The 27,707-nt window shown below is 40.2% G+C and overlaps 1 protein-coding gene across 1 annotated transcript in view; it reads right to left on the bottom strand.

The window, feature by feature from the left end:
* GRID1 (glutamate ionotropic receptor delta type subunit 1) overlaps nucleotides 1-27,707 on the bottom strand; it is a 492,844-nt gene that overhangs the window by 70,341 nt on the left and 394,796 nt on the right. Inside the window, exons 6-7 of the mRNA XM_085323688.1 lie at nucleotides 26,624-26,785; nucleotides 25,214-25,333 (exon numbers count right to left, since the gene is read on the bottom strand). Of these exons, the coding sequence (XP_085179814.1) occupies nucleotides 25,214-25,333; nucleotides 26,624-26,785 (282 nt within the window). The remainder of the gene's footprint in view (nucleotides 1-25,213; nucleotides 25,334-26,623; nucleotides 26,786-27,707) is intronic.

The following is a 27,707-nucleotide window of genomic DNA, read 5'->3' as shown; positions in this document are numbered from 1 at the left end:
TGTAGCATAAGCACAAATGCGCTATAAACTTCAGTTTAGGCTCACTGCAACGTATCATTCTGGCTATGGAACAATTTCCCCAATATACATCTCTTTTCTTTATTATATTAATTTTATTTATGTACGTCTCATACAACTTTCATTTTTCCCCAGAAAAGGTTCTGGCCAAGCATCTTAATGCTATCCTAAATGTGGGCTTGCTCCCTCTGTTTCGTGAGTGCAGTCAGCTCCAGGCTGCCAGAGCACTGGAACACTAGATCCRATCTGTACTTGACTGTCTCGTTAAAGAGGGGCAATGATGTTTCCACAATTAGTCCAAATCCTACACAAAAATTGATGAAAAACTACTGAGAGCACATTGAAACGGTGAATTAGGAGCCTCAGGTTTGCATGGGAGAAAACGCTGCAAGGGTAGGTTACAGTGAGAGATCAGCAACCCCTGCAGCTGAAGTACCTGAAGATCAGGCAGTTGTTTTACCACCCTGGCAACAATTTGGTTGCTCATGATTTCACCTGTACAGAGATACTGGAATTGATGCAACACATCAAGGCTACTGGAAGACATAAGAATTTTTGTAGAATCTGTAATACGGGGAGGGAACAGTTTGTTCCATTATGCTGATGATATTGAAAAGTAAAGTGTGCCAACCAGACTCGACCTCACACAACCCCAAACCTTTAATTAACAAAGCCCGATATTAAGTTGTACTCAATTACAACATGTGTAATTTGCCACTGTGCTCCCAGAGCTAGTCCATATGATTGTGAGGCATCTTTTCAAACTCTCTTTTGGGCATACTATGACTATCATACAATGTGCCTGTATTATAATTAAATTTGGCATAATTACTGTACAGAGTGATCAGTGTCAGTCTATTGTTTGGGCAGAATTAATCCTCTGAGCCTTCCAACATCATTTTAGTTCCTAGTTCTAAATGAGATTTCAAAAAATGTAATTTATAATAACTAAAACCCCTAATGCACACTCTAATACAGCCTTTCTTTGTTACAGTAGTTCACTAGCAAAATGCTCCTGAACCAGAATGCTCCTGGGATAATGAGTTACCTATACTGCACTGGACTACCTGAATTGAAACAGAAACTTGACATGACTGCTTAACAGGATCCACTTTTGATGTCTTTCCTTTCTGCCTCCCCTCCAAAAGTACAGATGCTGCAGAACCTTTTCCAAACCGATTCTGCTATTGAAATGCCATCCTGCTTTGCTCAGATTGCCTACCTTTCACAAAGGAGCCCAAAATCTCCTTTCATCCGAAACCTCGCGCTAATTTAGACATGTATTTGAARGAGGCGTGATGATTAGGAAAAACCAGCACGGCTATCACAGGAGAAACCAGGCTGCTTGATTTCCTCTTGAAGAGGAATATAGAGCAGAGATTTTCCACAGAGAGAAACTCCAAAAAAAACCTAAGTTGTGCAGTGTCAAAACATTTTGTTTAGACATTTCCAATTCAAACAAAATATTTTGACATCATGGAATCCTTGAAAAAATCCTTTGCAAATCTCAGCCACTCCAGTATCAAAACACACTTCCCTATCATTATCTACCCACCGCAATCCTAGTCCCCAGTTTCTTCCTATGGACCAGTTGGTAAAGGACATTATATACCCCTCTGTATAAATTCCTGTAACGCACTCCAGTCACTCAGGAACATTATGTGCAGGAAATGCACGAGAGAATCTGACACATAACACAAGACAGGAGATATTAAAAAAAAAAACAGTTTAATGTTTTGGGCTTTATGTATTAATTGTCAGAATTAAACCCTTCAGCAAGCTAAAAAATTCCAAATTTCAATATAATTCTCTTATTTTTAAACAAAACATATTCTTTCTTGAATTCTCCACCAAATATCATTCCAATAAAAAACTGCCAAAAAGCTACTGCTACAGCTGATTTTTACTGGTGTGATTTTTCTAAATACTGTGTTATAAAGCTTTCATTCTGTCTGCATGGTTAGTTTGATTCTCTAAGCTATCAAAGCTCAGTCCTTTTTAATGTCAGCAAGGTTCACCTATGCAGCTGAGAATATTGACCACTAAGCTTCTAAACAGTAAGATTCCAAGGAAACTTAACTGTAAGGATGATTAACGCTTAATAATGTCTGACACACAAAAGGAGTCAAAAGTCGCAACAGAGCATACTTTGGACAAAGTCTGAGAAAATCTGCGTATTTCACCTGCCTGCCATCTAATAGGTAGAACACAAATTTGTTCAAAAAGCATCTTGGTTCCTTTTTATTGGGCAAAGTAACACAGCAAAACAAAGCAGAAGACTGCAGATTTGGTGCCAAGCACTGGCAGTCATTCTGCTCACACATCTTGTAAAAGGTCAGCTGGTTTATGCATTAGGTTGTGAATATTAACCGCAGTGTTGCCAGCAAGTCTGATTAAAAGCTTTAAAGCTTCCAGAAGCTGGAGTATGATTATAAGAGCATCATGTCTATAATTTTAAAAAGGAAGCATCTAGCCTTTAAAGAAAAGAGCCTAACAATATAAAATGGAAACGTACTCGCACCTGGACAAATTAAAAAGCCTTCATAATTTTGCTTAAAGCAAACAAACAAACCAAAAAGATTAGTCCTATCTCTCTTCTTTATACAGAACTATAAAGGGGAATACTTGTTGGAAAACATAAGAGGTATCAAATATTTTTGCTAGGAGAAAATTCATGTTTTAAGTAATAACATGCAAAACAAGGTTTTTTTTCAGAGTTCAGCTCTTCTCTAAGCTATAGTTTGACAGGGAAGAGAAGAAAGATCTTTCCACCACAGGCCCTTGCTTTTGAAGCCCACAAACACTGCACACAGTGACTGCAGGTCCCTCAGAACAACGACTTTCCAGATCATCCTCCAATTACTTTTCTCCTTCAATCAGTGGTTTAAGCTTAGACACCAAACTCAGACACGCAGATCAACAAGACTGGAACCAGCCACCYTTCCATTACTACAGCACAAAACTTACTGTGCCTAACATACACACAGCCTAAGTCTTCCACAAAACACAGTGAATGCGAAGCCTACAAAGAGGCAACTTGAATTTCCTCCTCACTACGCGATGAACAGTGGAGGGCTTGTGAAGCAGGGCTTTTCACTGTTTGGGATGGAGGAAGACTGCTGGAGTTCCTCTGCTGTTCCTAGGGTCGCCTGCAGAAGCTGCACTCCATAAAACCACTCACTCTCTTTTGAGACTTGGTTCCTACCATGTTAAGGTCAAACAGCAGGTGGCAAAGAAGAGAAAGCGCAAAGAAAACAAAATCAGGAGGAAGAAACAGAAGTGCCTGATGGTAGCTGACTTAGTGCCCTAGAAACCAGAGGGTCACCTTACAAACTTGATGGGGGGAACTGGGGGTAGAATGGAAAAAAACATAAAGTATAAGAAATGAACAAAGTGGTACAGGAAGAAAGCGAGTATAAGGAAGAAACACTGTCAGTAAGAAAAAAAAAAAACTCTGAAGAACAAGAAACTATGAGAAGGGAGTGCTGAAGTGGGATGTGTCAGCTGCAAAACCTGTGGGGTTGACTTCTTGCTAAGCTTGAATTACCAGGCAATATCAYTGTTTAAAACCTCTTTTCTCAGCTGTCCCCTGGACAGCGATCCACGCATTAGGAAGAACTCTAGTATACAAGACCTAACACCAAGAATAAGATATGAAAACTGCAGCTACTACAGAAGTCACCTACTCTTCAGGTTAAAACTCAATTTTACCTTGTAAGTCCTGCTGGGTCCCCGTCAGGTTTCCACGATAATTCCAAAGTCTTAGTCTTCATATTCAAATCAATCGATGGGTAAAATTTCAAGTATATTTTGATCTATGAACCAACACAACAGAGTAATCTGCATTTTTCTAAGCCAATGCAGATCACAAAACTAGGCACACTTCCCAAAGTGGAGATCAAACATTCTTTATCAAGGGAATTCAGCTATAATACAAATGTCCCAGGTGAGGAGTAAAATGCAAAACTTAATTATATTTTGACAATAAAGCAAAAATGATTTCTTTGAAAAGGACATTGTTGATCGTAGTACCAGCTTACTACAGAAAATCCTAGTAACAAGAGTGGAAAACAATACAACTTTTAAAACAAAAACCAGCCAGAAAGGAAAGGTGACAAGAGCTCTTCACGAACTCTTCACGAGYGTAGAAGGTTCTCTAACACTAAGGTGATGGCTCTAGAAGACAGACTACGTGTGTTTGCATGGACATAGTTTGAATATCCAAGAGCAGGGGGGCAGYGGRTAGGGAGGAGGCAGAGGGAAAGTGGTTCCCGGACAAAYGCAAAACGGAAGGGCAGGAGATGGGAAGGCGGCGGGCAGAGGCATCGAACAGGAAGGGCGCTGAAGACTGTGCAGAAAGAATGCCGCAGCACAGACGAGATGGCCAACAAGCAGAGGCACGCAGTTCTTCCGTGACTGCATCCACCAGAAGCATCACTTRCACCTGACAGGCTGATAAGGGTATTAGTCAAATAATACCCTTTAAAAAGAGAGGAGCATTCATTTGTTCTTCCCAAAAGACCCTCAGCTCTCAAGTTCAAATATTATTGAGTCTCTGATGAGTTATCTAATAAATATTTCAAGTCTTCTTCCTTCCATCATTCAGCAGGTATGATAATGTCACTAAGCTTAAATCACTTTGTAAAAATGATGTATTTTAACACAAACATTTCTCTATAGCAGAGTAAGCAGAACTTCAAATGATAAAATATCAAACATTAACATCTGCAAGTATGCTCATGATTTACATTATAAAATCTCAGTTCAATATTGCAGAAGACATGTACAAAGAGAAAAGGCAGATGTGTTATTGTTATGCTACTTCTGTTCATTTTCTGCATTTCCTTATTTTCTTTGAATTCTTAGATTTTAGACAGTTCTAAATACATCTAACTTATTAACTATAACATTAGCGCTGACATTATAATTAATCCATGGAACAATAAACAAGTGCAGTAAATTCTCTCATGTTCCTACATAAACAGTATTATTTTCTCATTTCAAGAGATGCCAATACGTGATCAAGGGAGCCTGCAAGATAATTACAGCATCATACAGTGACACACTCCTCATATTCACTCCAGATTTCTTCTATGGGCTGGGATTTACACATTGGCAGACAACCTGCTCTTGGAGGCAAGCATAAGGCTCTCACCACAGTCGACAAGGACTGCATACGTTATCAGTGGGCAAAGTTTTGGCCTCAATTCATCCAAGTATTTAAACATGCCAACGCACACACTGAATTTTGGAATTGACTCAGGTTAAAGGCCTTGCTACACCAGAACCTTTCCTTAAAGTTCAAAGCATCATAACAAATAAATACGAATATTAGCTTCTCTCACGAGCTGTCTAGGTAATTCCTTTAGCGCATAGAGAAATCTGACAGGAACAAACACCATAAAATAAAACTCTTTTCAGGTAGTCAGAATCTTGTGAGGAATATAAAATTATTCACAAAAAAGAAATGCAGGCTTTGAGTCTGGTATGTCATTGTTTTCTACCTGTGACAACGATTAAAATAAAATGGGAGCACAAAAAGCCTAAAATAATACTGGACTAGGATCCTCTGGTCTTCAAAGCCCTGTAAGTTTTGAATTTGCTAGGTGAGAGGTGCAAGATACATGCATCCCCCCACCCACGACCCGCTGTCGGCGCGTGGCTACGCAGAGGCAGCACCACCGGCGGTGCTCCCCTCCAGCAGCACTCCCCACCCGCGCGGGGCTCCCGGGGCGTAGGCAAACGCCGAGCTAACGGCAAAGGCGTGGGAGACATCCCAGAAATGACCCCCGCAGGAAAGGCTGCAAGAGCACCCACCACCCGAGAAACCGGGAATCCTCTTTTACACTCGCACCYGCCAGATGAAGATTCTGGTCCTGAACCCCACCGTATTAGCAGAGGACCTAAAGCCACAGCACCAGCTGCTTGGTCCAGTTGGAGCTAGAAGACAAGTTTTCAGACAGAGCTGTGTTCTGCTGCGGTACAGGATTAAGTTCTTCACGAGAGAAGGGGCAGGACAGCAGACCAGTCTTTTTTAAACCAGTGTAATTCTAGTTTATTCTTGACTGCAGATCAGAATCGGGCCCGTGTGCCCTATCTAGCATAAACGTACTCCATTGAGAGGCACTGCTCAAGCACATCAAAAGAAATTGCAGGATATCAGCAGTGATCCAGTTTCTGACATCAGTGGCATTTCAAGACAGGATGGATCCAGATAAAAAAGAAACCACTTGTTAAGAAACAAGTTTTTCAGAGGAAACTTAATATGGATACGACAATGAAGGATTTTAGTAGGACACTGACGTTATCCTACTTCTCCCCCCATTTGTTAACATAATGTCAAAAGTAACATATAATTTGTGTGCATAGTCATGAACACATGTAGTTAGCATAGCAGTCCTGTTTACAGTAATTTGCATTGCTATTGCCACACCCATGTGATTATACTGGCAAAGACCTTTAAAATAAACATTAACAGGATTTACAGTGTGTGTATGAATTCCATGATGCTGCGGAAATAGAACCAGCAATACCTAAATTAGCTCATTTAAAGTTAGGCTTTGTCGGTTTAGGTGAACTGCAGTTAAAACACTGACCACAGAGCAATTAGATGTTATCRTCCTATTAGAAAAATATTCCAAGCAAGATCTTTAATTGGCAAAATCTGCTGAAGATCCCTTGACTTTACTGCACTTACACCACTATACGGCACAGAGGTTCCAGACGACTTTTCCAGTGGTCTCTTCTCTAAGTGCTCCTAGTGATTTTCTGTCTGCGTTAACAGGAACATTTCAGAAGTATGTACTCCAGCACAACTCCTCTTAAATTGTTGGTTTTTTACACTACAAACTTRTGGTCAACCACATCAGAGACTATATATACACATCATGAAACTATTACAGAAAAATCTCTACAAAGTAATATCCTGGAGCTGAATTATCTTATTCACCACTTTYAAATTTATTTTTGCCAACATTAACTTTTAACTAGCTTAATTTGGTCATTTTTAATTTACCTTTAATAAAAGTAAATGACAGATCAGTCTCTTTACCTCTCCTAAGGTACAGCAAAACCTTTAAATTGTTTTAACATAGTAAAGTAGGCWGTATGCCTTTCTATTTATAGGAAAACTACGCTTTGGACAGAACTGTAGTGTAAAATAAAATTAAGTTTTGCTTTATAGAACTAAAGCTTTCTAAAGCTTTATAAATGAAAGAAAATAAAGAGAAGAATTCTTACAAATAAAATTTTAACTGTAATATTTACTCAGCTCTGTAAATTGCTCAAGACATGCCGTAGGCTCACAAGAAAATAAGAACAATTTAGTTGTCTTCTCTTCCTTCCGTTCTCCACTGATCGTTTTTCTCTTCTCAATTAATTAAAACATGTTGAGTACAGAAAGGCTTCGAAGCCATCTGACAGTGTTATCTGCTATACCAGCAGAAATATGACAAGGTTAATCATCTGGTGTAAAGGAGTGTAACTTCTCCTCGCAGCAATTGCTGCTATCAGTTTTCTAGCGGAAGGACAGTCAATAATGTCTTCTAATCTCTCATAACAGACGTGCGACAAACATCCTATTACAATCCAAATAAGCAAGAGAAACTTTAATTTTAGACCCATCTATCAAAGCAATATTCCAGTAATTAAGGCTGCCTGGCTTTTTTCTTTCTCTTTTTTATTTTTTTCACTTTTTTTTTYCCYCTCAGCCAATGCTTCATTTAACCCCTGCAATGGTTACGAACACTGTCCATCTTTTGATATGAAAACACAGTCGTTTGCTGTTTCTCCTTTCTTTCTAACGTCCAGTTGTTCCCATTTCTGTTCCCAGTCACTTCTGCATCTTTCTGCACACAATACTGTCATTATTCCCCAAATTAACTTACTAGGCTGCTATTTACCCTGTATTTAAATCTAGCTTCCGTTGTGCCTCTCTAATCAATAAAGCTGGCTTTTTTTTTTTTTTTTTTTTTTTTTTTTAAGAATTACATATAAATAGCATATCACTATGCATGTAAGCACCTGTTTGTGCATCTTTAGAAAGCAAAATATTCAGAAAAGTCCATATATATTCCATAAGAATTGACTGGGGCTGCAAATGCACATGACAATGCAACATTTTGGAAGAGGATCTTCACCATCACCACAGCAATGCACCAGCTTTTCATTTCTTTGAGACCTGCATATGCGCCCCAGTGAAAATGTGATATACAAGGACTTGTTTTTTGTTTTTTATTCATCATAATGCTGCCCAGAAGCTGGCACAGTTAGGCACGACCAGCAGAACACACTCCAGCAAAACAGCCAACAGTAGACGCTGGCGATCAGGACCAACGTGCTTTGAAGATTGTCCTGTTTCTGCAGTCCAGCTCAGGCTTTTATTAGTCATCTAGTCACCTTCCTCTGTTCCTAGGGGCTGCCACAGCAGCTGAGAATGCATGAGCTATTTCTTACTTCTAGATTTCACTGGGCAGGGAGTCAAGAGACAAGGATAGGATATTTTCTCTCCATGTAGGTCTCTAAAAACCTAGAAGAGTTGCCTAGCTACCAGATAATAGATATATAATTTTATGTAGAAATTAGACTTCAAAATTACATATGTATTACAAAACATGGAATTAGATACATATCAAATCTGAGAGATAAGAAGTTTTGGCAAACTCTCATTTTGCTTTCAATGTTTATGCACAGATATTATCTACTGTCACTCTTACATTTTAAATTGCTCCATCATAATGAAAAGAAAAAAGTGATAAAAACACGATTCCAAAGTTCTGAATTAAAAACAAAAATYTAAAAAACATTTCTACTACACCAAATCTTTTCAGCCAGGTACTCTCCCTCAGAAATTTATCCACTATGGGTTTTCAAAATCACATTAGTGCAAAGAATACTTATCTTTTAAATATGGCTCCTTATTAGCAAGGCCAAAAACATCAGCTCAATGAATGCACTTTTCTGTATTTGGAGATTATTGGTATTTCCTTATATTGCCAAATTTGAACCTGACTCTCATAGGAAAACTAAGAATCCCAAAGAAGGCAAATTAGAGGCAACTGAAATTAAAAAAAAAGAAAAAGAAAAGAATAAAAAGAAGCATGGCCTGCAATGCAAGTTCTAGAACACAGAATAATTGTTTCACCTGTGATGCAGAGCTATTCATCTAACTACCCTGAATATTAACAAAAACCCCACTAGTTATAAAACTGACCTTATGATATGCTTCACTGTCATTAAAGTAAAGGCGGCAGGAGAACAACGATGAGAAAACAGATCCTTTAATTTTAACCACACAACTTCCAAGAGCATGAATGGAAACTATTCTTGGGTAGTGAAAGAAAAACTCTTATTAATAATTTCTGTCTTTTCATCTTTAACCTACTAATTTTCAATGCGTYTCCTAAGAACGTGTTTCTCCCTTATTACAGTTCTTGATTCAACCCAAAGTTGGTATCCTGTTTCAAAGATGTTGGACCATTCTACCTCACACTGGTAAAAGCTTTTAAACAATAATCAATTCAGAACAACATCTACTGTGTTATTACCATAGAAAAGTGCTACTGTTCAAGAATATATCCTTAGGATCATAATTATAATAAGAATATGTTCCTGAGGGCATAATGTAACAAAGTCCTGAAGTTGAAAGATTGTTTAAAACCGTATTGAGGTAGACGTCTGCTATTTTATTTCCAAAGAAACCACATCTGAAATTTGTAATGTCTGAATGCTTTAATAGTTTTTATTTTTTCTTGTTTAGAAGAAAAAAGAACCACATGCAGTTCAGAATTTCATCAGTCAGGATAATCATCGTGGTATAGTGATTTTCATCCTAAAGGGCCTTAATCTTTTTGCACGTTTATTCAATCATTCCTGGTGTGAAATGTAACAGCTGAGTTCACAATGTCAACAGTTTAAGACACGCYAGGTAAAACTGTTCAAAGGACACAACACTCCAGGATTCAGGGAAGGTGGAAATSGAGGGAGTTTTCAGGGAATAGTTGCTGGCAGCTTATATTTATCCCAAGAGAAGTGAGCTCGCTTCACGCATTAACATACCCCTGCTCTGAGGACAGAGAAACAGCAGCGCCGAAAGCAAGGCTCAGAGGGAACCAGGGCGGCACAAATGGGCGACGCACGCTGTAACACAGGCGGTTAGGCTAAGCGTAAGGTTACGGCCCGAATCCTTACGCGTGCCCGGACACACGGGCTGGGCCGGGGCAGGGCAGCGCTGCGGGGACGCCGCCGTGCCTCAGACGGTCTGCGCACAAGGAGGACGCCCCGCGCKTTAACGCAAGGAGCAACTTGTCGCTGTCCTCGTTCACTGCTTCCCAGCAGCATCCTCCGTACGTAMGATAGCTGATACCTTCCCGCAGCTGTGCCACCAGCTGGGTAGCTGCGTTCGTACCATGAGGACCACCCTGCCCGGCTAACTTSGATGCCAGTCCTCGCCCAGCATCGTAACCCTGCCCAGAGGCAGTAGCTCTGCTGGCCCGGGAAGGCTGCTCTCCTGCGGCTCAGGACGACCCTGTTAACGACCTCCAGCACGGATCCTTTCAGTCGTGCATGGCCATGAAGAATATTGTGGAGTCCTACCACACGTGATGTAAGCAACACAGCATAATAGTTTTGAAAAGCTACATATATAGCACTTATCATTAAACATTTTTGTCACTGCAACTGATCTACTTTGACCACCAGTGAACAAGAAGATCCAATCAAAATCCACTTCCAAGACAGACTAATCTCCAAAGGAAAAACACCGACCTGCAGGCATATCAAGATCTCATGTATTTGAAGGTAGAGTGAAGCAGATTCTATTGCTACAAAGATGCAACAGTAGCAGTAGTGAGAAAAACAACTAAATCCAGCTAGCTAGTAATCAATATTTAATATTTATGAATATTTAATACTTACAAAGGGGGGRAAAATCATGATTTTGAGCATTCTTTTTCAGATAATTAAAAGAGAGTTAATGCTTAATAAAGTAGGCTTTATCAATTAGAATCTGAGATACGTTCACAAATAGAATATTCATGTTTTTAATAACCTCTCATCTGAGGCCTGTGTATGCCCGGTGATGAGACAACTAAATCAGAAGTGTTTAAAGCATCTACCAAAAGAGATGGCAGGCAGAGGACAAGATGGAGGGCGCTTGCACATTTAGCTAGGTTATCTTAATGTGATCCTTTCTACAAATGGGACCCCTGCTTGCACAAGTTGGACTCCATGACCACCATTTGCAGCAGCAGGAGTAATTGCTTACTATCTATGAAAATAGGTTGACTTTTATTCAGGCTTTCTAGACTGAACAGGTTGAGTCTAATGTTAAACAGATGCCCACATAAGCCCTTTACTGCAAAAAAAAAAAAAAAAATATATATATATATATACATAGTTTTGAGTTCCTCATCTTTTACATGAAACTTTTTTGGTCTCTGCATGGAATCAACCTAGGATATTGATCTCAATAAGACCTACCTCTTCATGCACTAGCCCAGTCTGTATTTTCCCTACATACGGATTAGCCCTCTCTCCATACTCACAGCACAGCACGGTGCCGGAGCCCAGGTGCTCTGCGGAAAGGAGGACAGGAGCTGAGCACCCTGCGTGCTCCCATCAGGCGCCCAGGCTAGCCTGGAGCACGAGAAGGGAGGTCGCACCACTGTCTTTAAAACATCATGGAGACAAATTGGGCAAGACTTTTCCTCACAGCTACCTACGTCCTAATGTATAGTCTGGAAAGCACAATCATATTTCCAGCTTGTACACAGCTGATGAAAGTATTGATATCAGCTGTCAGGTTTATTGAGGATTATTATCCATTAGGTTTTTTCTGTGTTTCTCACATCTCTGCATTTCCACTGGGCGTGTTTTGTTTCGCAAGGCCAGTATTTTTGACAGGGTTAGTCAGCACATCAAAGTAAAATAATAAATCTTACCGTTACTTTTTTCCCCCATTTTTTAAATATGTCCACATAAAACTTTCAAAATGCCCCCACAACAAATGTTTTTGATGACTTTTTTTTGTTCAAATGACTAAGAAGGAAAGCAGATTGTGRTGTGCTACAGTGAAATCTACAGATACATGCATATGTGTGAGTTTGCATATTTTATATAACGTTTTCTACGATTCAAAATTAAAGACTCGGCATTTTGATGCTAATGGTTTACAGCGACAAACTAGAAGAGAACATCTGGGTTTGCAGCTCAGCATACCGAGATACAGAAACCCTGCGGTACCCAAGACGAGGCACGCTTTAGCATAAACGTACCTCAGGAACACAGCAGAACCAGACCTGCCTCGGCTTTCGGTCGCGTTGCTGTCACTTTGTCAGCTTGCTGAGGTTGCAGGCCAGCAGGAGGTCCCTCGCTCACTAATCACTGCGCGCACAGATTTCCGGGCTTGCTCAAAGCAGCYGCCCGCGCTCCCGGTCGCCTCCTCCACAGAGCGCTGTTCTGCCCCTTGGGTCTATGCCCCATTTCCTGGGCTGTCAGGCATTTTCATTTTGAGATGCTTACAGAAATTAAAGGAATTTTGGAACTAAGAGCAAACTAAGAGATGTCCCAATTTATGTCCTGGAATTCACTGCTAATGTTTATTTTTGGTGATAGGGAGCATGGGGAGTGGCTGGATTTGAAGCAGTAACAGTGGCCCTGGTAATGCATTTACACAAAGGTGTGAAGAGCTCTGTTTAAGGTGCATTGTTGGCGAAGGGAGGAGGAGGATGAAAAAAAACTATCTTGTCCTTCGCTCATTGATCAGGAGCAGCCTCAGGCCCTGATAYGGTCTTTCTGGACTGGATCACGCAATACTGACAGAAGCAGGGCAGAGAGGGAGACCTGCGATGTCCGAGAGTGGTGTCTCAAGATCTGAACTTCYCCTGAATGCTCACACAAAGTCAGCTATGGGGAAAGCACAGGATTCCCCTGGATGCCCCCACTCCCTCGGCTGGTTCAATAACGTACCACCTTGAAGCACCAAAGATGTTGCTACAGAGATATTTTGCCTGGAGCATGCTTGCTAAAACAGAGTGCTAGCATTGCTGAAAGCCCTCTTCTATGATCGTGAAAAATCATAATAAATTATACTGGAAAACTAATATAATTGCAGTAATTGTTCTAAAGTCAGATCTCTTTAATGCCTTAGAATTTTAATTAATTCTGAAAAATGCCTCTGTAGTCTAATTTAAACTCTTTCCCTTATGAAATCTGACTCTCACCAAAAGCTGAACATATTAACAAAAAGCAGTCCAATCTATATTTTCCATTTATTCTTTTTTTTTCTTTTCTCTTCCAGCTACAACAAATGACTGCTTTGCACTGCATCTTGATTATTTCAAAGCAGGAGTGGGAACGGAGGAATATCATGGCATATGGATAATTAAAAACTCTCAAATAGGAGTCATCTTGGATAAAGTGTTATGAAAATGGCAAGTTATGGCTGACACAGCAAAACTGRGAATGCTCAGAAATCTTGTAATGCCACCCACAGCAAAATGTACATTACATAAATAACGGAAATATAAATGAAAACTTCTCTCTCCCTTCTTCTTAGATTTAGGACTGGGCATTTCTTTACATTTTTATGAAATCAAATCGCACTTAAAATCACATAGTTATAGATCTTGGAACAACTCATTAGCCTTTGCCCAAATCCTCCATCAAGATTTAGAAYAGAGAAACACAGAGTAAAGCAATATTGATCTGAATTCTACTTTGCCATATTGATTTGTGGAATGGATGGCATCTATTTAATCTCTCTTTTCACTACATAATGGCATGCTCTGTTCTATTAAAAGACTGCATGGGTACTGTGGGCAGCAGGGGATGTTCAGAGTAAACTCCTGCATTTTAAGCTACCTCATGCAGCAAGTCTCTGCTTTCCATTTCATTGGTTACTGTGTTCTTATTTGTGTTCAAATAAAAAAAAAGCTCTTCTAGATGCTAAATGTCTTTTTGGCAAGTCTCTCAAGGATAAGTCCACCTCCACACACTCAGAACCCAAAAAGCGTTAATGAAAAGTAATTAGAAAAGCTCAGTGCAGTCCCCACATGCTCACAAAGTAAGTTTTGCRTTCTCTTTTGCCTTCACTTGCCCTAATAAAAATACGGAGCAACAAACTTACTTCTTAAAATTTCTTGTGAAATGACCTTCTGAACAAAACAAGTTCAGAAAAGCTATCAAGAAATGTCCCATTCTCTATTACTTATTTTAAAACTTTGGAGAGAGGAAGGAAAGGGCCAGAAATTGTGCTATCTTTCAGTTAAATTTTAGTAGTCTCAAGAACAAAACAAAGTTTCAGGTTCGACAACAAAGTGAGCTTCTCCCTCCTCATTCCTCAGACTAATTTAATCAGAGTTTGAAACAGCTGCAGTGCTMGTTACACCTAGACTGGAACATTTTTAAGTCCAAAAACATACCTTGCACCTGATCTACAGAGGTATTCCTCCCCATCTTAGCGAATATCCTCCAGGAATCCCAATACTGGATGTTCTTGACATTTGCTTTTTTAAAGYATTTTTCTATCAGGATGGCAATACTATACTAGCAGGTTTCTGAAAACATAACGCAACTACATGGTTTATGTATTACCGAATAATGACATAGTTACGTATCTGAGCGGCTCTTGGTAYAACCAAAGCATAACCTCCAGATGCTTCTGACACGCAGATAGCTCTGCACTGGCCTTGGAGATTAGCACYGAATGGGACCTTGGAGGAGAACAGAGCGGGTGAGAGAGTGCTCAGCTCAGATTCAGCATAGCGACAGACAGACAGACAGACAGATACAGGAATCTTGCTCAGCACCTGCTGTCTTATGCCTCACTAYATTATTCATCTTATGACAGAACAAATTGCACATGAAGCTTTAAGGATATTATAGATAGCCCTAGAATTACCCCAAACTGAAATGCTCTCACAGTATGAAATAGCATCTACACTCCTAGCTGCTGCACATTGGCTTTCCCCACCCCTTTCCCCCCTCCATATAAGCAATTGCCAATTCTTGTACTTAGCCAGTATTACTTTTTTGGTTTGCTAAGGCTCCAGGGTCTAAATGCTGCAGTTCATTCAGTTACTTATCTTCCCAAGTGCTGTATTTGGAAAGCTTTAGCCTGCTTTGCAGAGGAATACCTATTTCTGCACTGTCAACCTTGTATATATTTAGATAACAGGCCTCGCTTCTTAAAGAAGGTAGCACACAGGAATTGGTWTCAGCCAGATACTATTTCTAGACGGTATCATCTCAATCGTTTATTTTAAAATACACTCACTTTTCTCACAACACGGTAATGAATTTTATCCGTGGATAAAATCTTTAGAATTGGAGATGTTACTATAGATAAGACAGGTAGATCTAGCRGGTCGAGCTGCAGAAACCAGACATTAATCTGAGACGTGGATGAGATGTCCTGGGGCTGTTGGTGGGCAGGTAACAYGGAAGAGTCATCAGCACCCGCAGCACAGCCACGCTGCCCCAGCACACAGCGCGCGTGGGAGGCAGGATCCGCCTCGCCGCTTGCCCTCCCGGTGTTGCGTGGCTCTGGGAGAAGGGGCAGGAGGACCGGCCCAGAGGGCGCAGGAACCTCCTCAGCAGCTGGAGCCAGGGCCCTCCGCAAGCACTGCGCTGGGCGAAGCCCTCGTGGCTCTTCTGGCTGAGAGGACTTTGCTACCACAGCCCATTTACTTTTGATTATTGTGATACTTGAGAAAACTGAGCTTTGATGACAGATTTAAATATTTTTATGCAGTTTCTTTCCCTRAAGAAAAGCCTGCATCTGACTACCTGCTTGGCTCAATGAGCAGCAACGTATTTCTCCTCCACCATAACAGAAGCTCCTCCCCGGATTTGCYGTTCCCAGTGCATCCCCTTTCCAGCAAAGCCCAATACCTGGRAGGACTTCAGGCCTCACCAGCAAACTGCACAGGACTTGGCAATGCACAAGGGAGAAGAGAAACTGTTGCGAGCGAAGTAGCTGCTGGCAGCTTGGAGCTGTTCTCCTACATTAAAGTAACTATTCCACTACATTAAAGAAGTACTCTGTTTCAAAGAGATTTACTCCATACATTTGGAGAACTACATGAACACAGCATCCTTCATCCAGTGATCCCAAAGCAAAGCGCAGAAGCTAGTAACGAATAAGCGAAGAGATTTGCACCACTGCGGGTGCTTCACAGCATCTTCAGCCGGCAGGCAGAACCCTGCGGGCACCCTGCAGACCTCGCGCCCCGCAGCACCCTGCTGGTGAGGATTCAGCGGGCAGCCCGGGCGCAAACGGACGCGTTTGCAGCTTGCAACTCGATTTCAGGACAGCTATTTCATTGTTCAAGGGAGAATCCTGACCGCAAAAGCGGGTTTGGCCACCAGGGCCGCGGGCCTCGCGCCGGCCCCGGCTGAGCTAGCGGGCGCCCTCGGAGCCGGGCGGCGCGGCGGCCGGCAGCGAGGCGCAGCCGCTCCTCGCGGTGCGCGAGCCCCGCTTCAGAGCCGGCTGCCGCCGCGGGTCGTCAGCGATCTTCGAGGCGCAGCGTGACCTGGAATCCTGCCACCGACGAAGTCGCCTCCGCCCCGGCTTCCGCCCAGCCTGGTGCCAACCGCGCCTCCCGCTTAGAGCGGCCACAGCGCGGCTTCCGCGGGCGAACACGGCGACCCCTCGGAGCGTCAGCCTCCGGAAATCGCTCCCAACAATCCCCGTCCACAGCGGATTCTGGCAAACCTCACTACCCAAGGGTTCCCCCCCCCCATCTAATTTTAAGCAGGATACAAACGTGTTGTTCCATTTAATAGCTATTGCAGCCTACGGCAACACACGGAGAATCGGCTCTAAACACAGTTAACACTTTTAATTATTATTATTCTCCGCTCACATACGTCTTCTATGCTGGAAAACACTTAAATACATTTAAATATTACTAAAACAGATCTATTTTGCTGCCAATACGCAACCTGAAAGCGTTTCCCGCGAGCGGACCTGCGGCGGGGGCGTTCTATTTGCACGCTCACGGCTCGCGCTCGCTAACACGCTGCAAGCACGAACACCCCACGACACGACCGCCTGCCGCAGAGGCRGCACGCTCAAAAAGCACCTTTCGTTTCGAGAGTTACTATCCACCCCGACATCGTCTCCATTCCAGGAAAAGCATGTTGCCTCAAAGTGGAGAAGATGGAGATGACATCTGTGCGCGTTAACCTGCATGCTCTGGTTCACCCGCACCGCCAGAGATACCGCAGAACCCATTCAGGCATATTTTATAACTCTGTTAGACACAGGTTCACGGCGATTATAGACTGCCCCTGCTTTAAATGCTTGTTCGACTGYTTCCTGGGTGGTCTGGAAGCCCAAAGTCCTCGACTGCAAGGCGGCTCTGCCAGCGATTCCCTGGAACAGCGACAGGCAAGCTCTGCCAAGTACTGGCATTTCAGCGACCTGGCCGGCTCAGACTGAGAGGTTTAACCAGAACTCAGACACAACAGCAAGTTGAGGCACTGAGGTTATCCTTTTCAAAACATAATGAAGTTAAGAAACCAAGCTGCAGCAACTCAGAGAGTTCATGGCACTTTGCGACCTCAACGTCCCTCACGTTCTCCATTAGGGCCAGCCTCTAAGGCACCTTGCCATTAAACTTGTCTTCTGACAAATCTGTGTGYGAAAATGTTTGCTGATGTAAAGCTAGTATCATCTGGCATGAAATAGCACAAAGGAAAGCAAAAACAGAAATAGAATTATAATTAACTTTTATTTCTATTAATTTCGTTTAACAAGAATGAATAAAAACCTGTTTTTTTTTCATTTTTCTTAACACAACTACGATTTTGTAGGATGAGCAAATAAATTGAACTATATTCATTTAAATGTCAATCTGTCACCGGATATTTCAGAGCAATAAAAAGATAACTATATCCAGGATATAGTTAACCTGGATTTGAAAATTATTGCTGATGTAATAATTACTTTATAAAACATGTTTTTTACCTGCACGTACTTGCAGTTTACCAGATGATGTAACACAACAACAACACACAGAAGAATTAAATTCATTTCAAATGTTACAGAAAGGAAACTGAGCATGGTCTCCTTTGATATACAGTCCTTGCAACTGTCCTTGACACCAAAATCAGGCTAGAAGTGAGGAGATGCTAGAATCCCCTTAGTTTATGTATTTACAAAAGCCAAGATAACGTCTATTTGATTTGTTAGTTAAAATGACTTAGCTTGCATTTTGGTATCATCATTTATATCTTTCAGTCTGATTTTGCTAAGCAGATACTACGGTAAAGAGCAAGTCTGATGCCCCASAGAAAATTCTTTTGGTTTTGGTGTGATTTTAAGAGAAATTTTAAGAGAAAGTCATGATTCAGAGACTCATGATTCCTTAGGCAGGAAATACAAGAAATCACAAAAAACTGTCATTCTTTATTCTGGAGCAGTGGGCTTATTGTTCCTCTTCCAGACTGATGCTGTACAAAATGGAATAGCAAATAGTCTCTGTCTTTAGGTTTCCAAAAATGTAAAAATAATTTCTGAAGCATTTTCCAAATATTTTCTTATTTTCTTTCTATTAAGCTCACAAAACCTTGAAGTTGCCCTGTTTCCCTTCAGAAATAACTTTTTTTTTCATGTGTACACACACACACACACGCACACACACGAGCTTATTATTGCAGAGCTCCTTACAAGCTGAGCTATGGAAAGTGATTTTCTCTTCATCCCTTTCTGAATACTCTCCTAGGAYCCATCAATAAATTATAGGAGCTTGGTTAGAAACTCCATAATTACAGATGTCATTGCTGTTAAAAGGCTGATTTTAACAATGCCTGACGTCCTAGTTCTATGCAATATTGTATATGTGTTATAAAAGAGAAAGTTATACACAGGATTCATCATGACCTGCTAGGTCTGATGTAATATTTGACTTTTGACTAACTGGAATTTCCAAGCCCACGAGGACAGCGCGCAGTGCACGGGGGCTGCGGAAACCTCAGCAAAACGTCTTATTTGCTGTAGGTATCCTGGCCCATCTCACAACTCAGAAACAGCTGCTTCTTAAAATCTAGCCTCAAGCTTCATGCTGAAAAAATGTCATATAAACAGACAAACGATCTTGCAAAGGAGAACACCAGCAAGAACTCATGCTTGGAGGAATACCAGCCAAACTCTGCAAGACATCCCTTTTACTCCGGCTTGACATCGATGTATTTGCAAATATAAACAGCATTTCCTCTTCGCAAACACAAGTTTACGCAATAGTATGGGTCCCACCGCCAATCGTTTTCCCAAACCAGGAAACAAAACGACAAATACTTTAAAAACAACTGTGTGTCACATATTTGCAAATGAAAAACATTTCTGAACTTGCTCGTCTACATTTCAGAGAGCAAGTGTAGTAATTCAGCTATAATTTCACAATGAAAGTATAYCGAACTTAATATACTTCACATGCAAAAAAAAGTAATTTGCAGAACTCAGGCAAACAGAGGCCCCCACTTCATTTCAGGAAGAGCACTCAGGCTCATCATATCTCTTCTATAGCATTCTTCCATGGTTTAAAATTTGATCATGGACACACATGTGCACACACATGCACAGCTGTATTTTTCACCATGAATAATTCAACTTATGAAATTTACATTCTTTTTTTACTCCTTACATCCGCCTTATAGAGAAATTCACAGCTAAAAATGAAGGAAGTTTACTACTTTGAGAAAAATACAGTCTCAAACTGAAGAAAAATCTAGAGCATTTATGGCATGAATCACAATACTGCTTTTCCAAATTACCCTACCATGACACTCAATCAGCTTAAGCTGAAAAGAGAAAGTTAAACTAAATGTAAATACGAAGAAATTACATTTCCCCTAGAATGTGAGGGCTGTTACACCTTCCCTTTAGTAAGGGGGTCTTTAATGACCACAAGTAGTCAAGACTTCAGTCCTGGCCTTTAGCTGAAAGGGACCTTGGCAAAACCCATTAAACCGAACTACCATATCACAGTGTATGTTTATGAAGTGCTCAAACAGGAGGCAGGTATCTGTTTTACATCTAAACTAAGGCAAGTTATTTAGGTATTTTTCCATATGAATAAAACTGATTCAATTACAGTAGTAACTACCTGAGATAATTCTCTTTGGTTCATAATCTTTTAGCAGCATAAGTTGCAACTTGGTTTACAGGTGAAAGCACTTAATACTGCAGACTCCCAAAAAAATATGTAAAAAGCATAGGATTTCTTATCATTACAACAACGAAATCCCTCTACAGGTAACAATCAGCATTAAATCATTTCATCAGATTTCAAAAATGGGATTTCAACAAATGTGAAGCATATCAGAAAACTACTTACAGGAACTTCTGCAATCTGCCTCAAAAGTCCTGAAGGAAACAAGTGTGAGTGTTTATGAAGCAGACAGTATTTCAATAAAATCTAATTAAAAATAAAATAAATGAAAACATATAAACTGACATAAATGAATAACCGATGGTTAATGTCATCATTTTGAACAGAATGTTTTTTATGAAATACAGCATGTGTGCAAGCTGCTAATTCTGCCTTTGTTCCAGCTAGCCTGGGAAACAATTGCAAATTGCTTAAAGAGCAAATATGATCCCTGTCATAAAATATGCTAAAACACATCATCATTTCAGGTTTGCAGAAGATCTTGCTGCCAAGGATGATGATGATGAAGATAATCTCAAAGCTCCTTACAAGCATTAACTAAGCCTAATCACGTCCCTGCACAGGCAGTTCATGGCCCTCGCACCCTCTTTACACATGCACAAACGATAAGAAAATAGGTTAACAGCCCTAGAGTTCACTGCGAATTAGTGACCGCGAGGATTAGCTCCCTCCGTTAGCGGGTCCTGACTCCCTTATCTTTCTCTCACCACTGCATTATTAAAATACGTTTCTGCGTGGCATTCACTCCAGTGCAGAAATGTAAGAAATACGAACAGTTTCAGATGTTCAGAACGCTACAGCAAGGCTTGCATTAATAACGATTAATCACACACGTGTCCTCTGGGGAGGGAACGATGGCAGTCCCGACTGCCCTCCCCACGCCAGGTTCCTTGTCCTGTGAGAGCAGGACACTTTTCTCCACTGACCGCTGCAGACAAGCCCTGAAGGGATCACAGTCTCTCCTACGTTTGGGAATATATGGTTCTTCAATACTATGATTCATTCAATTTACTGATGATAGTATTGCTATCGTCCTGTTTTCCATYGGAGTTCGAAACACTTTCCAAGGCAGGCAAGTGCCCTCAACTCCATACTACCGACGGGAAGATGAGTCAGTGCAAAGTAACTTGTTAATCATCACCTAGCCACTGGCAGTGCTAGGAGTTAACTGACAGCTCAGGAAGCTTAAGCTCGAAGACATTGAAAATAACAAATAACAGAGAGGCTTTTCTTATCCTTGTAGATAAAAAATAAATGACTATAGGACAAATAAATAAAAATTAAACCAGAAAGAAACAGGCTTGCCGGTAACTCTCTTAAAATTCGTAGCTAGAGCATTAGATGATGCATAACCCTGCAATTATCATAACTAGGACTGGTGATGAATTTGATGCAGACATCCTTAACATGGGAGGTGGACACAGGAGGTGAAATGAAAAGACTTTTTTTTTTTTTTTTTTTTTTTTTTTATGAGCTACAAATGAAAACCTCAAAGGTCTCAAAGGACTTTGAGCATAATAGGCAATTAGCTACATCCTAGCTGCTCCTTAGGCTTCACCTGAACACTTTGTACCACTTTATCTTGTTTTTCCAAGTTATACTTCCTCTATATTTCTTTCATTCTTTGTCTCTCAAATTTCCTTTTATTTAAAACATTAGCATGACATTAGCTATTAGCATATTAGACATTAGCATTAGCTATTAGCTTATTTTTTTTCCAGCAGGTTCTATTATGTTTTCTACTTTTTACTGTTCCCATATCTCTTATCTCTAGTTAACTCTTTTCTTTATATGCAAATGCTCAGGTTGGTAGTTTTAAAGGTGTTTATAGGCTTTAGAAACTTAAATCATACTGGAAATAATCAATTCTTGGCATTTAACACTTTCCAGTTTCTCTGAAAATCTTATCCTTCAATTTTAAAATGCCCTGCTAAACCATCACACTGATCTCTCTTTTTTCTTTTTCTTTCTTTCTTTCTTTTTTTTTTTTTTAACCATGAACACAGCATGCTTTCAACCTCCACTCGCCCACAGTGAGTAGAAGGCAATCACCTGAGTTCTTTGTAAAGCAAGGTGATAGATCCTAAGGGATTTACCCTACATGCTAGTGTTTTGGAAATACAGCTTGGCTTCTCAAAAGGTGTTTTTAATGTAAAGATTTTATGTTTAAACCAAATGACTAAGATTGCTCTCTGTAGTCTCCCCTTCACTGAAGTCTTCTCAAACAATGGAAAACAGAACAAACAAAAGCCACAAAAGCCATTATTTCCCTTTGCCACGAAAACATAGCCTTAGAACTGGGGAAGGAAGGAGAGGGCACACAGAAGGAAAGTATCTCGTAATTGTATCACACTGGTTTGGGATGAAAAATACAATTTTGCCTGCAGAAAAAAACAGATCCCAAGTCAACTGAGGAGCACCAAGATGTCTCCCCAGAAAGGTCCTGTGAATTCCTGCCAGACTGAGGTTACTACCTTGGACCTCCTCCCAGGAGATTTCTGCTGGAAATGATTCCCTGAGAAACTTTCTAAGGGAGGTTGAGTCTTACGATATATTAGTTTTTGACTGGCATCCCTAAAAGGCTTAATACTCAATGTTACATTCTTTTGCTCTGCCCTGAACAGATTGTAAGTGTGAAGCTTTTTGTAGGATCAGGGCAGGGATGAATAGCTGTGAAAGCTCTCCATAAAGAGGAAAGGAAAACCACACAGAGGTCCTCTGCTCTTCTGTCCCTCCACAGCTAAATCTGAAAAAATCACGATATGGAAACAACCGACAATAAATCAGAATTGATCTCTTACTTAATTAATATAAAGGTGAAAAGTATGACTTTCTGGGCTTTTAGAAGTACTTCTGAGCTGTAACACATCTTTGCTGTAATAATACAAAGTCAGCTTGTCAAAATAATTGAATTCCAGTAGTTCCAGCGGTAGCTTTGCTCTGAGAAATATCACCTTTTCCAAATTCTTCTAAATACTCCTGGGTATGTGCTCTAGCACATTACTGATTTTTTACTCTCTCCACCTATTAGGCTAAAAGGATCACTTTCAGAACCTCCTTTTAGCTCAGAGTAGTATTCCACAACTAACAGCTTTTATACATTCAGAATTATATTCCCTTTCATTTTTGGAACTGTATAAGGTTCTGCATTTGACATCCAAAGAGCCTTCCTATATTAACAAGCTCATGCTAAATTGGTAAGTATAGAATGTATAGATCAAAAATGATCTGTACAGTATCAACTTAGTCATGTTAGTCATTTTCCCCATTTCTTTGCCCTGCTGTTTCTTCTGAGTGATATTTTAGTTACCTCCACTTCACACATCTGGATTACATCCCCTCTTGGTCAGTGTACCCTGTGCATACCAAAGTGAGAGCTTTTGTGTATGTGCTACCATATATGAAATGCACATCCTAATAAAAGTAATAATGTATACTCACACACCATAATTTCCCTCTAAAGCCTCAAACCTCTTCTAACTGGTAATTATACCAATTTTGCTGAAAGGGAAATCGAAGCACAAAGTGATTATGTGACTTAAAGTCACTAGGGAAATTTCTATCCATATGGAACAAAAGTCAAGCTACTCCATGATATCCCAGAAATCTGCCAGGATAACACAGCACTGACAGCAGAGTCATGCTCTTCTGGAGTGGCAGCTGGAAACATAGCAGGACACTCCACAGCATCTCACGAGGTACTCAATACTTGTGTTTATCCATGCCTGTGCACACACTCAGGTGTCTACTTCTGTTTATGCACCTGATTTGCTTCCTAGGTCTCCTAAGCCAACTCTGCTTTATTAAAGACACAACACTGTCTCCAAAATGACCTTAATTTCTCATCTTTCAGTTAATCTTCAGAAGTGAGACCTCCTCATTTGCAGTAGAGAACTTCTATACATGAAGTAAAGTGGACTGAGAAACAGTCTTTTCCCTCTCATGACAATACAGGAGGAGGCCTGGTCAATCTAAAGTCTTTCGAGACATTTTTTCTTGAGAGGTTTTTCAATTATATGACCTGCAGCTTTATGCATTTCAAATGCTTCTCTTCCTTCTGTTGTTTTCCTAATATCCATTGCAAGCCTTTGGTCCAGAACCCTCATGCCAGCCTAAAAATCAGGCTCTGAGAGAATCTCAGCTTTAACTTTTTAAGATGATAATGTATAGACAAGTTCTCTGATATTTTGCCATCTAGGCTGGTGTAATTCAAGCAAATCAAAATGAAACACAGAAACAAATGGCAACTTTGATAAACTTCAGTTCTACCTGGAATTCTGTCTCTTTGCTCAACTCCACTTAGTGTAGGTACCATTGACCATATACTGGCAATGTTAGTATTTCAACCATACACACCAGTACAGCCACCCTTGCTTGGACACTTTGTAGGTTGGGTTCCGACCAAAAGCTAATTGTGCATTTTAGAGTTTTGCGTTTTTCTTTGGCGTAACTTTTCTATATGAACATGTCCTAGGTAGCCTCTTCAGACCATGATAATTTATGTTCATGATCCTATGAAACTACTCTGTCTTCTAATCGCGGGCTCTCTCTTTTCCTCTAGCTAGCATTGGTATGTCATCCTTGGCTGAAATCACCTTCTCTAGGGCTTTTTTCCCCCAAAATACTTACAGTTGCTCTATTTTGAAATGTCTCTGTATGTTTAGGTAACTTACAGTTTCAGTTAACATCCTCAGTCAGATAAGTGTCAGTTATATCAATTATACCATAATTTACATTAAAAAACATCAGGCTACATAATTCTATTTTTATGTTTACATTATTGTTATGACACTATTGTTACTGCACATGCAAGAACAATTTGCAAGTCTCCTGCTTAGCAATATAAAATTAGCTTTCAAGATTTAAGTGTGTAAGAAATTAGAAAATATTATTTTTATAGTAAATTACTTTGGTACAGCAAAAGCACTAACTCATTCTTAGAGTGTTTTCTCCTGTGAAATAAAATGTGTATTATTTAAAGGGAGGAAAAAAGAGAGAGGAAAAAAACAGCATATCTTTACCCTCCGCACATCTTTGCCGAATGTTTCACTGTAGCTAGTGCCCAGTATCTCAAACTGAACGTAAGGGTTGGCGCCATCTTCTCTGAACTCCATAACGCCAGTAAGCCCAGTTATATGGCCCTAAGGAAACAATTTTTAAAAAATTTAGAATAGAACAGGTTTGCTGTTATAAACATTCCTTTCTGTTGAAGATATGTCAAATTGCTTTGCAAATGTTTACAGGAAATTTAAACCTGGCAGTTGCAGGTTTTTCAACAGCTCAAACACAACCTCAGAAAAAAAAAAAAGCTACTCCTCTGAGAAAGTTAATTTCACACTGACACATCCAAAAATACCCAGGTCTTTATCCTTCACCAAGACAGATGCCAAAGAAAAGCAGGGGGGACCGTGGTAGAGCCTGAGGCAATAGCTTTCTTGGCACAGCTGGTGAGGGCAGGTCTCAGGTCGAAAATAAAGGCATGATCTCCTGGTCCAGAGGAAAGAGTAATGCCTTCTGTGCTATGAAGTGGGACACAAGGAAAACAATTTTTTGTTTGTTTTGTATTATTAAAACTAGCTGTAAAAGTATCACCAAGTTTGACTTTGGGGTTGCAGCAAAGCAGCTTGGAGTAACACTAAATATTGAGTTAACTAGGAAACCAAAGACGGTGTCATAAGGACTCGTCAGAGCACAACATAACATCTGATCAAATCACATCATTTCACTAAAGCAGAACATTCATCATTACATGATGATTATGATAAACAGGTTGTTTTTTCCTAAAGAATTGCTTAAGCAAGTATACTTAAAAAAAAAATGTGTTTTTTTCTCCTCATATTTCTGAACAGATATCTTTCACAGAAGAAGTTACCATGCACCTGCAAAGCCACAGTACTGTCAATATTTGAGTAATTCAATGCACCGTGAGTCAGTGTTAACTCTTAATAAGAATTTATTGACATCACATGCCTTTTTTCCTGGACTCCAGTATACACATAGATACTTAAAGATACTCGGATAACTTACAAAGCTAGTTGAGCTGCAGTACCTTGAACGTAAGTCTCAAATGTCATTGCTGCTTGACTCCACAAGCTAGTGAAGTTCTTCTCTTGGGGAAATCATTACGATGCACACACACATCAATCTCTATGCCTATTCCTAATCACATTACTTCTACAGTAGGTAGCAATGATAGCAACAGGAGGAGAGCACACACTACTGGAGCAACAAAGCAGTGTGTGTAATTTGATYGTAATAAATCATTTGCTTGTTTAATGACTGTAAGTAATTTGTAGTAGTTGTAAATAATTTGCTTGAAATAAATCAAAGAAAAGTTAAACAGAGGTCAAAAACCTTCCCAGAAGCTAATACCAAGTAGAACTGAAACCACTCTTTCAATTGCTTGCACAAGTGGGTTTTTTTATTCTCACCTTCTTAATAGTCTCCAGCATGGACCGTCCCCCGTTCCAGGGTTTGGTGGATTTCCGCATGCAGTTCAAGCTGGCCATGCTGTGCCACTTCCTGTCCTCCAGCTTTCTGTGGAAAGCATTGGCCAGCATGAGCACGCTGTCGTACAGGTACAGGTTGGAAACCTGCAAACAGCAACAACAGCGAACCTCTTTATTTATCTTTTCAAAGAAACTGTAAAAACAAGAAAGCAAACAAAACAAAAATAAAGATGGAAATAAAAACYAAATCTTAGCGTGTTTGACACATTYGACAGTCAAAGCAACTCAGACAGGTATCAGTGCTCACTCCTGTCTTCTTTCCCGCAGCCTGGCACCTGGGCTCCTCTGGCAAAGGGACTGTAGTGCACTTGATTGCCTGTGCACTACCTATGCCACTGCAATGCAGTACAAAAAAGACTTAAAAGATCCCAATCCAAATATAAACCCAGGAGACGGAAGAAATACGGTAATCCATCAATACAGGACAAGGACTGTTACTGTGTCAGTCATTTCAGTAAGGAGAAAAGGATGAAATGGAATTTACCTCTTAAGCTTTTTGCTTATTCTAGCAATATTCTTGCTAATTTCTTGCATAAAAAAATAGCAAAAGGCGAAAAAAGAATTTTACCAGAAAATATTACTATGGCATATATTTAGTACAGAGGCAGGATAAACGACAATATTATTTTTTTCTCATCATCTCTCTCAATCAAATATAAAGAACAGACTGGTTATTGTTCTATTTCTGTGGAACTATTGAATGTAGCTTCCTTATTCTTCAAATTACATGAGAGAGAAACAGGGCAGTAATTGATGAGAAAGGCTCTAGTACTAACAACACATTAGTAACACTCAACTATATCTTTCATTTTCACACCAAGACATGGCCACTACTACAAGATCAGATCCTTAACACACAGTAGTACCACATAAGCGGTAGAATTTAAACAGGGGAAGTTGACTGAGATACTTCTTTTGAAAAAAAATTGATACTGTTCATCAGTTCCTAGAGATCACAGTCATTCTTCTTTATTTCTGCTCATTTGCAAGACATAGACTTAAAAAA

The sequence above is a fragment of the Rhea americana genome, unplaced genomic scaffold, assembly GCF_003343005.1.
Source record: "Rhea americana isolate MKP2758 unplaced genomic scaffold, rheAme1 scaffold_86, whole genome shotgun sequence".
In the NCBI taxonomy this organism is placed as follows: Eukaryota; Metazoa; Chordata; class Aves; order Rheiformes; family Rheidae; genus Rhea; species Rhea americana.
This window is presented reverse-complemented; position numbering and strand designations above follow the sequence as displayed.